Genomic DNA, 15,332 nt, shown 5'->3' with positions numbered 1-15,332 from the left:
ATTAAAAACATTCAGTGGGGAAAAGATTCCCTATGTAAAAAAATGGTGCTGGGTGAACTGGCTGGCAACCTGTAGAAGACTGAAACTGGACCCACACCTCTCACCATTAACCAAGATAGACTCTCACTGGATTAAAGATTTAAACCTAAGACATGAAACTATAAAAATACTAGAAAAGAGTGTAGGGAAAACCCTTGAAGAAATTGGATTGGGCGAGTTTTTTATGAGAAGGACCCCCCGGGCAATTGAAGCTGCTTCAAAAATACACTATTGGGACTTGATCAAACTAAAAAGCTTCTGCACAGCCAAGAACACAGTAAGTAAAGCAAGCAGATAGCCCTCAGAATGGGAGAAGATATTTGCAGGTTATGTCTCCGACAAAGGTTTAATAACCAGAATCCACAGAGAACTCAAACGCATTAGCAAGAAAAGAACAAGGGATCCCATCGCAGGCTGGGCAAGGGACTTGAAGAGAAAATTCTCTGAAGAAGACAGGCGCACGGCCTTCAGACATATGAAAAAATGCTCATCACCTTTAATCATTAGAGAAATGCAAATCAAAACTACTTTGAGATACCATCTAACTCCAGTGAGACTAGCCTATATCACAAAATCCCAAGACCAGAGATGTTGGCGTGGATGTGGAGAAAAGGGAACACTTTTACACTGCTGGTGGGAATGCAAATTAATACATTCCTTTTGGAAAGAGATATGGAGAACACTTAGAGATCTAAAAATAGATCTGCCATTCAATCCTGTAATCCCCCTACTGGGCATATACCCAGAAGACCAAAAATCACACCATAACAAAGATATTTGTATCAGAATATTTATTGCAGCCCTATTCATAATTGCTAAGTCATGGAAAAAGCCTAAGTGCCCATCGATCCACGAATGGATTAATAAATTGTGGTATATGTACACCATGGAATATTATGTAGCCTTAAAGAAAGATGGAGACTTTACCTCTTTCATGTTTACATGGATGGAGCTGGAACATACTCTTCTTAGTAAAGTGTCTCAAGAATGGAAGAAAAAGTATCCAATGTACTCACCCTTATTATGAAACTAATGTAGGACCTTCACAAGAAAGCTATAACCCAGTTACAATCTAAGAATAGGGAGAAACGGGAAAGGAGGGGAGGTGGGGGGAGGGAGGGGGAAGGAGGGGGATTAATGGGATTACACCTGTATTGCATCTTACAAGGGTATATGTGAATCCTAGTAAATGTGGAATGTAAAGGTCTTAGCAAAATAACTAAGAAATTGCTACAAAAGCTATGTTAGTAATGTGATGAAAATGTGTCAAATGATCTATGAACCAAATGTATGATGCCCCATGTCATACTAATATACACAGCTATGGTTTAATAAAAATAAATAAATAAAAAAAATGAAAAAAAAACATTTTACTAGACTTCTGATTTTAAAAAGAAATGAAAACATTTTTGTTGATTCCTAACATCACTGTAGGTCCTAGGCATTGTATCTGCTGTACTGATGGATAAATTGATCCTGATTTTAAGAAGGGGACTCCACCAAGTCCCCTTCTTAAAGTCCTTCTATTATATTCCCTGGCAAGTAGAATGATTTCCAAAGCCCTTGCCAGAAGATTTAATTGCTATGGGCTGGCCAGAGTCTGTCTTTCTGAATCCCTCTCCAGATGCTTCCTTGTTCACTCTAACCCGGCCAGAATAAATCTGATCCTGACAGAGGTCCTTGCATTTCAGTCTGCTCAGCCTGGAACATATTCCCCCCAGGTTTTCAATGAGCTTCTCACAATCAGATAACAAGCTTGTGAGTTTCTCATGGGGTATGCAATTATGGAAGAGGATGACTGGGATCTTGCTGGTTCTGTACTTGAGACACTCTCTTCTGGGTAAGTACACCCCCAAAGCAGGAGGCAGATGGTTTTATCACTAAGGGTAAGGGCTAAGGAGGGGGAAGAGCTGGTGTTATCTGAGAAGCAGCATCACTGAGGACATAGTCACAGCAAGTCAGGTAAAGGCATTTGACATTTCCCTCCCTCTGCTCCATTCCAGTCCACTGGAGGAGCTGTAGCCCAGAAGAGAGAGGATCTTTAAATCAGATAGGAGGGTTTAAGTTTTAAATTAAATAGCATTGATATTTGCCAAAAGGAACTAGGAAACCATGGAATCAGCCTACCCAAGCCCAAGGCCATTATCTTGTCACCCAGGTTGCTGTCCCAGCTCAGCCCTGTTTAATTATGTCTTGGAAGAGATTGGTTTGTTTCCTTCTCTGGGGGTAGACTAGACTAAAACCAGATGTGTTGTTCATCTGCCAGAAATGGCCCATGTTTACCATCTATGTGCTATGACCCACCCTGTCAAAAGGATTTTTAAATGCCTTTCTCCTATTGGAGGCCCTCAGAATGCTAATCCAGGCAAAGAAGGCATCACAGGAATCACAAAGAAAGCCCAGAGCTGAGGGAGACAGGGAGCTGCAGCCCCAGCTTTGCTCTGAGGTTGGCCAGGATGGCTTCTATCTGCAGTCTTACAGGGCTTTGAAGGGTTCAACAACGAAGATGTCCAAACATACTTGCTTGCCCAGGACATACATGCTTTATGCCTACTTCCCCAGCCTCATTATTCATGGCATTCCTGTTCAGTCTGTCTCAAAAGAATCCCATTCTCAATCACTCGACAGAGGCAACATCAAGGTATCTTAGAGCTGGTTCCTGATGAGACAAGGAGAAAAGGCAGACAGGTGAACAGCAATAGAACCCAGACAAAGCAAGAGGGACTGTCCACTATCCTTCTTGGCCAAGGCTCTCACCAGCCACCAGTGAGGAAGTGCTGAGGCCTGCTGTCAGAATTCCTTTGGACACCCTGGACGGCTGTCACTTCCCCTTCAGTTAGCAGACAGGGGGCTAGAGAGTCATCATTCCAGGGCAGGGTAGTCATCCCCAACAAGGTCTAAGTTAAAAATCTCCTGCAGGGATTGTTAGGGAAATGCTGCCACCTTGTACGCTCCAGGTGCCATCGGGGGCTTCTTTTCCCATTGAGCAGCTAGACTGAGTCACACAGAGGGAATTAGGGGCATAATCTCATTATCACAATCCTTTTTTTTTTGTTGTTCCAACAGAAGAATCAATATACATACAACTCTGCCACTTATTGGCTCATATTTCTTCATCACTTCAGTGCTAATTTCCTACTTTTTAAACACTAGCTCCTTTCTAAAACTCAAAATTCTGAATAAAGTCTATATGTAAAAAATTACTTCTGGGCTGCACCTGTGGCTGAAAGGAGTAGGGCCCTGGCCTCATATGCCAGAGGTGGTGGGTTCAAACCCAGCCCCAGCCAAAAAAAAAAAAAAAAAAAAAATTACTTCTAAATTTTGCCACAACTTTCTGATCCTCATCAATAAATGATGTTCATGTTTAGACTTTTCTACTTTTCTACTGTGAACATTTCCAAATCCTAGTTACAGAGTCTGGATAAACCCAAAACACACTGATGCCTGACACCACTTGGGGCTCATCATTCTTTCTGCGTTAACACCTTGACCAAAAAGCTGTCATAGCAACCCCCAAAATGTATTGGAACATTAGATTGTCCATAGATATTACATGAGAAAACAAGCATTCCATGATCAAAGATGTTTACTGAAATGTAGACTTTAAAACATTAACATGTATGTCCCTTTACTATAGGACTTTTTGGAGCTTTTAATGTGCAAACAGGCATGGATATCCCTGATAAGAGTATTCAGAGGCATATTCATCCTACTTAATGATAATACCCTTCTTATTTATGGTAGAAAACCTGGAAGGATGAATGTTCAAGGAATACACTTTGAGAAATGTGGTTCTATTAGAATTCCTAGACAAAAATGCTTAATATGTACATCTAATACATGTAAAACACTAATTGATGATATTGCCTTTTTTCCCTTTCATCTACTATGATAATTTAATACCATGCTTTCTTTTTATTACCACTGAAAAGACGGCATTTTGAACTATTCTACAATTTTCTTTTATGGTTCTATGAGTTAAGCTGCATATACCACACGAATACCATTCTTTAGTAAATTATATTTACTTGTGAACTAAATATTATTTCGACTCTGTGCCATTGTCTAACTTTGCAAAAATTAAAATTAAGAAATCCAGGTGCTTCATAAAAGGATAATCTATTTTTTAAAAAGTCAGTTCTGGTCTAGGTATTTGGTGAATTTCTTTTTTTTAACTGAGCTAAAGCAAAACAAACAACCCCCCTAAATACCAGACATAGAAATGGAGACCTCTCTTCTTCCTCAGGCTAGATTCCTGTTAGATTCCAAAGCAAATTGTACTGGAACTCAGAAGATTCCTGACACCCCTGCATTTCCTTGCTATGCGTAGTATTTCTTATATAATTGGGAGAAGGCATTTCTTGGGTGCCTTATCAGAATCATCCTTCCAAAAAGCTCAAAAAACACAAGCAAAAAGGCACTTGGAGAATGTTTAAGCGATGCTCTATTTGAATGTCCTTACAAATAGCCACAACACAGGTAGACATTACCTGGGGTACAAGCACAGCAAACACCTACCTTGTAGTCCATTTCTTCACTTCTTCCCTGAAACGTTTAAAGAGAAGTGCCTAGGCTGAAGGGAACAAAATGAAAACACAGACTATGTCAAAGTCTTTCCTTTATAGTCACTGATTATCATTGATAAAACATTCATAAAAGCCTTTTTTGCAATGCACAATTTTGGTCCATTTTATATTCTCCCAATTGTTGTTTATATGTATAATGAATAAAAGTGAAATATGATTATACTTACAAGTATAATTATACTGTATTTATAGTATAATTATACTGCATTTATATTGATTATAATTATAATGCAATATAAATTATATCTAATTATATATACCTACAGTCCATAGAATTCCAGCAAAAGGCACCCTTTTAAAGCTGGCAAAAAAGAAGGGGCCATATTGTTTGTTCTTAAAGAAACTTTCGGTATTTTTACCATAAAATAAGTGAGAGAGAAGTTTCCACACTGAACAAGTACACAGCTTCCTGAAAGCATGTTGAAAACTACGCAGAATAATTTTTGATTAGGCTGTGTGAGTGTGCCAGGCCCCGAACAAGTGGTTATTCTGCTGTAACATCTGCTGAGCAATGCATCCATTGTTCTCTGGAATTTAATTCATTTTAAATTACTCCATCCAAATGATAAAACATGAGATGTGCTATACTCTGGGGGTAAAATGCTAGGATTGTTTTTAGTGTGACCACAACTGTTAGCTGGGAAGCAATACAGCCTGTTCTAATTAGTCCCTGATTATCATCTTCTAAAAAATAGCTAGATCTAGAAATGTGAGTGAAATCCTGTTAAGTTGGAGGATTGGGATAAACACTCTTGACAATTTTGGTGTGACGGCAAAGTTGGCAGAGCCACAGACAAAGACTTCCTACAAAGTCAATCAGCTGTCTTTGGCAGAGAAATAACTTTGCAAAATTAAAAGCAGCTTGGGATACTGGTTTACTATAAGGTATAGTTTAGTATATAGTTTAATATATATTAATACAGACCACATTATATTACTGTTCAAGAACTACTGTGCAAAAGCCTCCAGATACAAGGCTTAGACTGCCTGTATAAGACGTGTTGTCACAGTTCCTAACAGCTATACGTGGTGGGAGCACTACCATCTGGAAGCATGAAGGCATTGAAAAAAAACAAGATGAATCACAGAAGAAATACACACACACATACACGTAAGAATTCGTATCTCCTGTATGCCACATATTTTTAATATAAACTTTTGAGAAAAGTTCAGATGAAATAAAAATCAAAGTTTTCAAAAAGGTGAAAGATTAACTTAATTACCAAATATTCCCCAAACAGTATGTTTTTAATTTCTATGCAAAGTATTCAAACTGCTTAAATGATGATACACAAATCAGTTTTCAAATAATAAAGCAGTCATTTTGCAATTTTAAGAAATCAGATAAAAGATATCATCTGACACATTACATACATATGCACACGTGTGCACGCCAATGACAAAATTTGGCCTTTTCTAAAATAAGTACTGAATGAAGTGCTGACATGAAGAAACCCATGTTCACCCCTCCCTACAGTCCAGGTAGTTTCCTTTAATCCAATAGCAAATCTGGGCATATTTAAGAGGGGTGATCCTGACAGCCACGTTGAAATCCTGTGGGGAGCCATTCATATCCACCCACTGGTGCCCTGAAAAGATGCCAATGATTTTCCGCTCCCACTTTTGCTGCTGTCTCTTCCACATCCTCACATAGACCCCTGACCCACTGGCCCCGGGCTGGGCGTCACACTGCTGGTAGAGCAGGTCATAGGTCTCGTCTTTGACTTCGCAGAAACGGTACACTAAATTGCCTGGCCGGTCATTGTCATACCCAGAGAAGTGGATTCTGCCCCCAGGCAGGTGTTTAGCAGGAGGGCTCACCCCAATCTTCATGAACTTTCTCTTGTGGGGTTTTTTGAGTTCCAGGAGGGCGTAGTCATAATCCATGCCAATGTCGTTGGCATTGCCCTTGATCCAACCCTTGGGCACGTGGGTGCGTTTCACCCGGATCCACTGAAATTTCATCTTCTCGGGGATGGCTGAGCTCGAGTCATTGGCCCCTCGACCACTGTCTTTGAACTTGGGCTTAAGAAAGCCCACTCGAAGTTTCTGGGTTCCTTTCACGTAGGTTTTTCCATCATGTATGCAGTGGGCAGCTGTGAGGACGTGCTTCTCTGCCACCAGCGTGCCGGTGCAGCCTGTAGACAACTTCACCGATGTTGAGAAAGGGTAGTTGAGCAGGAAGTCCTTTCCAAAGATGCTGAACCTGCTGTCATAGCCATAAATCTGCCGCTTCTTCCGAGACTTTCCTGCAGACCCCGAGTCTCGATGTCCACTCATGCTACTGCTGAGGATGTAAATGCCCACCTGCGTCTCTGTGCGGCTGCCGTTGGCATAAAGGGTTTCGTACGACAGATACTGCTTGGCCTCTTCATACGTGGGCAGTGGAGTTCCCTTATGACACTGGGGTCCACATGGGGAGGACACTTCCAATTTGGCTTCAGCCCCGAAGTCCGGCTTGGCCAAGTTGAGGGTAGACTGGGGCAAGACCACAGGGAGGCGGTAAGCAGGCCACGTGGGTTTCCAGGGGGCACCGGAAGGGCTCACACGCCCCACAGCACAGAGAAGGAGGAGGAGGAGGAGGAGGAAGAGGAGCCCTGGGATCCCCGCCATGCTGAGCACCACTCTGTAGAAACAAAGACGAGGAGGTCAGGAGGGCGACAGCTGGAACGTCCACTCACTGCAGATGGACGAAGCCGGCAGCATGCCTGCCATTGTTTAAGTCTGTGAACCCTCCTCAGGAATCAGGGTGTGGAGAGGAATCCTCAGATAACACTCTCACTTACAATGCAAGGCCCTGACCTTGAGAACGGTCCTGCGGCTGGGGGCCCCTGATGACGGCACACTGCACAGCAGCCTGTCGTAGTCATGAGGCCCCAGGTGAACTGCTGGCCCGCCTGAGCGTCCATGTAATTTCGAGCTTCTTTGTGACTGATTCTAAATCTTATCCTCTCCAGGGCCTCCTGGTTGTCCTGCCTTTTTTTCCTTCTTCCCTCTCATTCTCATTAAAACATGTAATTGGGGAATTTTCAGGGCAACCTGCTCATTTAAAGGGTAAATTTAAATCACACAGCTTACTGAGTGACTGAGGCATTGAGAGGGACAGCTCCATAGTGTCACCTACCAGGCCTCCTATCACTTCTGAATAATGACACATTTGGAAGAGGGTGCGTGACTTTCTGTTTATGCTCTGAATTTAGAACAACCTTTACTATTACACATTTCCTTCCAGCGCAGCCAGGCCTCTAACAAAATATTCCTTCTTACTTTGGATTATGTTGTACACCAACAGGGTCTTTGGCAATAGCTCTACTCATGTATCAGCTGTAACATGATGGCTGTTACCTCTGGTTACTTTTTCAGGTGTTTTGTCTGGGTTCCCGGCTAGTCTACGTGCCTTGAATTGGGGCCTATGATAGCATTCAACCAAGATGTATTAAATGAATGCTTGTATTAAAGGAAGAATGGATGAGCGGTGTCTGCTGACAGTATGTGATGAAGTGGCAGCTCAGAGAAAGTGCCTGAGGTCAGCTGTGGAGAGTAAGATGAGGGGCGGTAGTCCAGGGGAAGTAACACTTGAGAAATACACTGTCTTCTGAGTGCACTCACCATGCAGAAGTAATAGGAGTCCTAGTAAGTGTGACAGTGTGAAGTTTTCCCTTCTTGATGCCTTGGTCATTCAGTAAACTGTGTAATTTAAATTTACCCGCTATGAGCAAGTTGCCTTGAAATTTTTCTAGGCATCACCTAATGCTTGAGATGGTTGCTGAAGTTGAAAAGATGTTCAGCAACATAAGACAGAGGGAAAGAGACACTTAGGGAACAAAAGTCTGTGTAAGCGCAGAGATGTGCAACAGTGTGAGTCCTCAGAGGAATTATACTTAGCTCCGCAGGGGTGGAGCAGAGGCAGTGTGGCCAAGGCACCAAGGCAGCAGGCCAAGACTGACGGTGAAGGGCTATGTGTACCAAAGGAGCTTGGAGTTTATACTGAAAGGTATGTTTGGAGACCTTGATTAATCATGCTACAAGAGAAACAACATCAAAGATGACTGGAAGTGCTTTCATAAATGTCTAAGTACCAGATGGCTCTGACTGGTTCTTAATCTGGTTCAAGAGAAGCTGAGTTATCCAGGAGGGTCATTCATTCATAATCAAAAACCCCAAGACAAGAATAGGACAGGGTAGGTTTCAAGAGGCTAGTGGAACACAGCAGGAGTCAGGAGGAAGCTCCTAAGTACTTTCACCCTTTTCCTCTTTGAGGGCATAGATCTATTAGCAATTGTGGGTGCTTTTTGCTTTCTTTTACATTAAAGCTGGAAAATCCCAATGACCTGATCTAGGGTTGGCTGAGCATGCCAATCCTCCTTCCCAATATCTACACACTGTCTTTCTAAAGTATGTGCGTGCCCCACCCACCTCTGGGAACTTTGTGCTTGACTCTTTCTCTTGGCCTCCACTCCTGTCAGGGAGAATAGGGATGGGAAAAGAATGAGGTCTTGGAAAGCTAATTTCTTGGGACTTCCTGACTCCCTGAAATTCTGCTTCTCTTCATCTTTCCAAATAGGAAGGGTTCCTGGGTCTATTTTTGGGGAGGAAACACATTAATTTCTTCAAAGCCTTTAAGTCATAAGGTGCATATATATATATGTGCACACGTATGTGTCTGTGTGTGCTTGGGGGGGGGGTGGTATTGCCAAGACTAAAGGTTCTAAGTGGACGAGGGAGGGAATACCAATGCTGGCCGCATCCCCCTTCCCAGCGGAGAACTTGACAATGGGGTGGGTGTGGTGACAACAATTCTTTAGGGGATCTGTGAGGCACAGTTCTGTCTGATTATTCCCATCTTCTGGCTAGAGACTCAGCCCTTAGGGTTATTTAGGGCTTCAACAGCGTTTTATGCAAGTTGTTGTCTAGGTGACTAAATGCCCCACTCACCCCAGAATCCCTGCCAAGTGTGACATGTACTAGGAGGAATCAGGCATCTCCCACACTGATGTATCTTGGGCCCCAAGACACCATCTTCTCCTCCCTTTGATTAATGTGGAGAATGTTAATGTAACTGACATTGAACAGCAGACATGTTAAGCCAAGTTTTACTTCAGCTTATCTTAAGAAAGAAAACACAGAATTCAGAGGTCGAAGCTTTGAAGTATTTCTGTTTTAAAACCATGATTCTTAATAATCCTAGCATTCTGGGAGGCTGAGTTGGATGGACTGCTTGAGTTCAGGAGTTTGAGACCAGTCTGAGCAAGAGTGAGACCCTGTCTCTACTAAAAATAGGAAAAAAAAACCCAAAACCTAGCTGGATATTGTAGTGGGCGCCTGTAGTCCCAGATATTTGGGAAGCTGAGGCAAGAGGATTGCGTGAGCCAGGAGTTTGAGGTTGCTATGAGCCATGTTGCCAGGGTACTCTAGCCTGGGGCAGGCAACAAAGTGAGACTCTGTCTCAAAAAGATTCTTGAGGAGAGACAGTAGGAGTTGAGGCAGTATTTTACTATATATTATCATCAGGTGTAGATGATACCTGTGCATGAAGAAAATATCAGTTATGATATAGTCATATTATCTTCTAGACTAAGCACAGATCTTCAAATCCCAAGTCGGAAATATTTTTGTTATTTGGATCTTGGAAGTACAGAGTTTGAATTACCAATTGCTAACTGTTCCAGTGGTATCTGTCTTTAGCTTTTTACATTTATACAAAAATTGAAGTTGTCCATTGGCAAGGGTGTCAGGGAAAAGAATGACAGGACAAAGTCCAAAATACACTTTAAAAAAATCCATCTAGGAACCTTGCCTTGAATTAAGTTCCCTCTCAGGCAAAATTAACTCTCATTTCAATTTTCCAAGTGCTTTGCCTGTATAGTCTAATTCTTGTTTATTTTTTTTAAAACCAAACTTTCAAAGGCCTTGAAGCAGGCCCCATTTCACAAGTGCCACCATAGCATGTCCTTTTTGTATTAGTCTGTTTAGCCTTCCTTGAGGCTTTCATAGCCTACCCTGACTCTAAAAGAAACAATTTTTTTAGAAACTAGTTTACCAGAGTTACTGGGTGTGGAGAAATAGGAACAACCTTTACTTGGGGTGTGAACGCTGGGCAGTCAGCTAGGCTTACTAGCCACAGCCTCACTCCAGCCTCTCAAATACACAGAGTCAAATGTATTCTTTGGCAAAATGATGAATGACTACGTCTTAAGAAACTTTGGGATCACTTACAAATCACAGAATTCTGTTAGAGAATGCTAAGGCGTCTACCATATGATAGAATATTACTAATTCAGAGTTCTCACCATTTTGAATTCTGGTCATTTATCCAGAAGTGAAGGAGAAGCCAACTAACAGGGCAGAGTGAAACTTTAGCCTCTTACAATAAACTTTTCTGATACTTCAAAAGCACTAATTTATATTAGTTTAAAACACAGCTTACAAGTTCTTTATATTATTCAACTCTATTAACTTGTGTTGATAAGACCTTGTTCTGACAGCATCACATATCTTGCTTAAAGCATCTATGGAAGTCTGAAAGTTACAAAATTGCATTAAAAAAACTTTAATTCAGATTTAGGAACTAATGCAGTTTTAGAATCTAATGCAGTTCAAATTATTCCAACTTGATTAGGTTTTTAAATTACCTGACCAGAAATTGAGAGATTTAGCTGTGTGTTCTCAGGTCCTCAAATGAGTTCAAACTGACATCTGTATAGTTACAAGCTTCCTAAAGTTCCTCACTCCTTTATCAAATGTTTATTAGGGTGGTTTAGAAACTGTTCAGAACAGCAGCCTCAACCAGATGATCTCTTCAGACAGTTTTTTTTTTAAGCTCTGGTCTTTTCAGTTCTGGGATTCCCTAATTTTATGATTTTCCAGGCTCACGAGTATCTAGGTCAGGGGCCGTGGCTTTTACAGCGTCTCACTGTCATTTATTGTTCAGTGGTGTTTACTCATAGCATTAGGGAGGGTAGAGGTATAGAGGAAAAGGAAAAGGGAAATTCATCATGCTACTCTCTTACCTAAATCTGGCAGACAAGATTTCCTTCATCAGTCTGCAAAGGAAAAAAAGGACTCCAGCAGAGGGCAGCTTTCAAGAACTGACTGGAAGGATGGCTGGGTATGAATGCTTTTAGGACAAGTCCCAAAGAAAATTGTGAGGGGGAAAATGACTCTCTAGTCCTTGAAGGGTCTTTTCTGAGGCTTTCTTAGTCTACCCTGACTCATCCCCATTAATAACAGCTCCCCAATGACAACTGTGATGTTTTAAAATTAAGTTGGTGACTTGCATTAATTTCTCAACTCAACTGATAATGAACATTCATAATCCCACAAATGGAAAGGTAACTAATAGGACAAATAACTTTAAACTTTCTCTCACCTTTACAGATGTATCATCTTATCCTTGTGGAGCTGTCTGGGAAACTCAGACCTTAAAAAAGGAATGAAGATTTCCAAATCTTATTCTCATTTTAACTAAATCTGGATGAAGAAAAATTTATAGCTATTAACATTTCATTTCTAGGAATAAGTTTTTGTTGGATAAAGATTCCTCATATACATAAATTATCTTTTAAAGTTTCCAGCTAAGTATTTTCAAACATCACTTCACCTACATGGCAGAGAAGAATGGAAAATTAAGGTAAGCAAGTATTTATTTACTTATTCTTTTCACCATGCTTAGTAATACAGAAACTGTGTTTATTTTCCAGCTCTGGGTATCTGATTCATAAGCAGGTTACACATTCCATCACTCAATATAAGCCCTGTCTAAAAGTCTATCTAAAAATACTTATGAGGATGCTGCTGTTTCATAAGATCTTGGTGGAGGGACTTTGCACATTATCAGATGTACAAACATCAATAATCTCTCTGGAAACTGGGCACTGCACAGCTATCTCTTGCTCTGTACCTTAGTCTTCAAAAGTGCAAAGACACATGTCTCCTCAAGAGGGCCAAAGTTTGAGGGAATGATTTAACTCCTGTAGCAGACAGGGATGGGAGGGAAAACCTAATCCTTAGGACAAACATTCTCTATTGTACAATGCATGAATTCCCATGACTGCTATAAGCAGTAATGACAGAAAGAAACAGCAGGAAAGTTTGCAAAGATACAAGTTTAGTACACCATTTCGAGGCATGACAAAGGGTCTGCCATCGAATCTATGACCAGAGATAGTAAATACAAAACCATGCTAATTCCAAAAGAAACGCCTAAGAATGAACAAAGCTTTGTGAAGACTCTGCAACCAGGCTTACTCTCATTTTCCTGAGTCATAGAACCCGTTAAAGCAAAACAGACCTAATCACATAATGGTTTAAGAACTATCGTCTTGTACAGAAAAGTGCAAGGCACTTACAAGTCCAGCAACCCTAAGCACAGTCTTGTGATCAAACGAAGTTTAACTTCTTCTCTATCAGATCTTAGGCAGAATGAACTACTCTTGGGAGCCTAACAGAGTGCATAAAACTGTCAGTGGTAAGACCATGAGAAGCAGTTCCTGGGAGTCAAGGGCAGTGAGGCATGAATAACGCCTAGTGGATTAAATCCTGAGGGATCTATGAGAAGAGATGTGCGGGAGAACCTGAGACCCTTAACCACTGCAGACTGAGGCCAACGATGGTCTCAGACACACTAATGGGCACGTTGGCACTTATACTACAGACAGAAAAATGCAGCCACATTCACCATCTACCTGAATGATTCGTCAGTGTTACAAAAATCAGATCCCTATTAGTTACCTTGGAAAAATGCTTCCCTGTTCAGGCACAGGAAAGCCGGACAAGTTACCTCCTGACTTTATTTAATTATGAAAACTATAAGTGGAACAATTTATTCATATGCAGATGGTGTGCATACCGCAAACATAGTGGCTTCTGGGCATTTTCTAAGTTCCTTCTCCCCACTCCACCTCCAATCTGTTCCTAACAGACTTCTTGCCAGAGACAGTTACAAGGCCTGTTATAAATGCTGTCATAGTAAAAGTAGGATCTTGAAACAACGTGCAATAAATATCCTGACATTTAATTTCTCATAGGGCTTTTGGCCACAGTGGACTTCATCTAAAAACCCACTTCTTTCCCACAAGGTCACGTGAAGAGGATTCTGGTATTGAACGGCCTACCTGTTCCTAAGAAGCAGGGGGGAGCCCTGTAGCTTAGTTTCAGGAGCTGAGAGAAGCAGCCCTGTTCCAACCGGGAGCTTTCCACCAGCCATGGGCTATTTCTGAATTCTCACGGGCGTCACCCAATAGGCAATAAAACAAACAGGATTTTATCAGCTGCTTTCTCATTAGGTGCTGTAAAGCCATGCTGATTTGTATTCTGGAGGGGAGTGGTCATGTTCTTTGATCTAAATAAATCTTCTCCCTCTCCTTTTAAGACTTCTTAACTTTTAATTTAAAAGTCAACTCATGACAACGTCTACTGGCTGAAGAAGAAATATTTGCCTCCAACAACTGCTGATGTTCAGACAGCAGTTTCGGTTCAGCACTCCGTGGGAAGCACAGGGTCATCTATTAAGGTTTCAGAGGAAAAATCCTCTCCAACCTGTGTTTGCTACACTTTGGCAACTTTTCTTGATTGCTAAGCTGTGTTCTCTATCAAGTGCCTAGGGTTAAAAATTAATGGTCAGAACCTGACCAAGGACCATACTTGGTGGTGGCGGTGTGCGCGGGGTAGGTGAGGCTGTCGCTGTCGCCTCGAGCAGGCTCCTTCTCCACTCGCACCAGCACCTTGCACTCCAGACAGCATTTTCTAAACCTTCTTTTCCCATCCGCTTCGTGGGTGACACTGCGTGAATCCAAACGCCCCGCAGCACCTGAGTCTCCGTCGAGCTCCCACCGGCCCCCAGCCCCAGCGAGGTCCCCCCACCCCGCGCACGGCCGGCCCTTTGTCCCGCTCCTACCCGCGCCTCGCTCCGCCGGCGCCCGGGCAGACCCCCGAACTCACCCGCGCCGAGCAGCCCGCCGGGGCCGCGGCTCGCTGCGCCACTCAGACAGGTGTGGGCACCGGGAGGGCGCGCGCGGCTCCCATGCCTGCCCCGCGGCGCCACCGAGTACAAGCCGGCAAGCGGGCGAGCAGCGCAGGCAGCGGGCGGGTCCGCCCCCCGCACCTCCCCGGCCCGCGCGCCCCGCCCCCAGCCCCCGGGAAGCCGCCCGGCCGCCGCCCGCCCCGCGCCGGCCGCGCCTCCTCCCCTCGCCCGACGCCCCCCTTCCCCTCGCCGGCCGCGCCCCTCCCCTCGCCGGCCGCGCCTCCTCCCCTCGCCCGACGCCCCCCTTCCCCTCGCCGGCCGCGCCCCCTCCCCTCGCCGCCCTCCCCGCGCCGGCCGCGCCTCCTCCCCTCGCCGGACGCCCCCCTTCCCCTCACCGGCCGCGCCCCCTCCCCTAGCCGGCCGCACTCCCTGCCCTCGCCGCCCGCCCCGCGCCGGCTGCGTCCCCTCCCCTCGCGGCCCGCCTCCCGCCGGAGCTGAGCCGACCTTCGCCCTGCGGCCCGCGCAGGTGGGCGCCCCCGGCGCCGCAGCCCCCGCGCGTCCCGGCCGCTCTGCGCGTGCCGGCGCCAGCTCCGGACCGCTCGCCTTGCCCGGGAACCCGCGCGCCTTCACCAGCGTCTGGAGGACGCTGCCGGCTGGCACAGACTAGGTTCCCCCTGCAAAGGCAACCCCCACCCCCAAACGTCTAGAACTGGGGCGCGGGCTACATCGTGACAAATTTGAAGAGT

At 43.9% G+C, this 15,332-nt stretch overlaps 1 protein-coding gene across 4 annotated transcripts; it reads right to left on the bottom strand.

Annotated features, from left to right (window-relative positions):
- Positions 1–5,751: 5,751 nt before the first annotated feature.
- Positions 5,752–14,764, bottom strand: PRSS23 (serine protease 23). Of its 4 annotated transcripts, XM_053561166.1 has the most exons (3): positions 14,565–14,673; positions 14,268–14,405; positions 5,752–7,251 (listed from the first exon to the last, which is right to left on the bottom strand). In XM_053561166.1, exon 3 carries the CDS (start codon positions 7,236–7,238, stop codon positions 6,087–6,089), a length of 1,152 nt encoding a protein of 383 aa, XP_053417141.1. In that variant the 5' UTR covers positions 7,239–7,251; positions 14,268–14,405; positions 14,565–14,673; the 3' UTR covers positions 5,752–6,086. The 4 variants fall into 4 exon arrangements, with proteins under 4 accessions (XP_053417141.1, XP_053417140.1, XP_053417142.1 ...); XM_053561165.1 differs by lacking the exon at positions 14,268–14,405 and having other exon boundaries at positions 14,565–14,764; XM_053561167.1 differs by lacking the exons at positions 14,268–14,405; positions 14,565–14,673 and adding an exon at positions 14,521–14,538.
- Positions 14,765–15,332: the final 568 nt, after the last annotated feature.

This window comes from Nycticebus coucang, chromosome 14 (assembly GCF_027406575.1).
Source record: "Nycticebus coucang isolate mNycCou1 chromosome 14, mNycCou1.pri, whole genome shotgun sequence".
Lineage (NCBI taxonomy): Eukaryota > Metazoa > Chordata > Mammalia > Primates > Lorisidae > Nycticebus > Nycticebus coucang.
Note: the sequence above shows the minus strand (reverse complement) of the source record. Positions and strands in the feature narration are given on the sequence as shown.

Bases quoted from the DNA above. Each gene is read 5' to 3' on its own strand.
- PRSS23 (XM_053561165.1), bottom strand. From the start codon at position 7,238: ATGGCGGGGATCCCAGGGCTCCTCTTCCTCCTCCTCCTCCTCCTCCTT.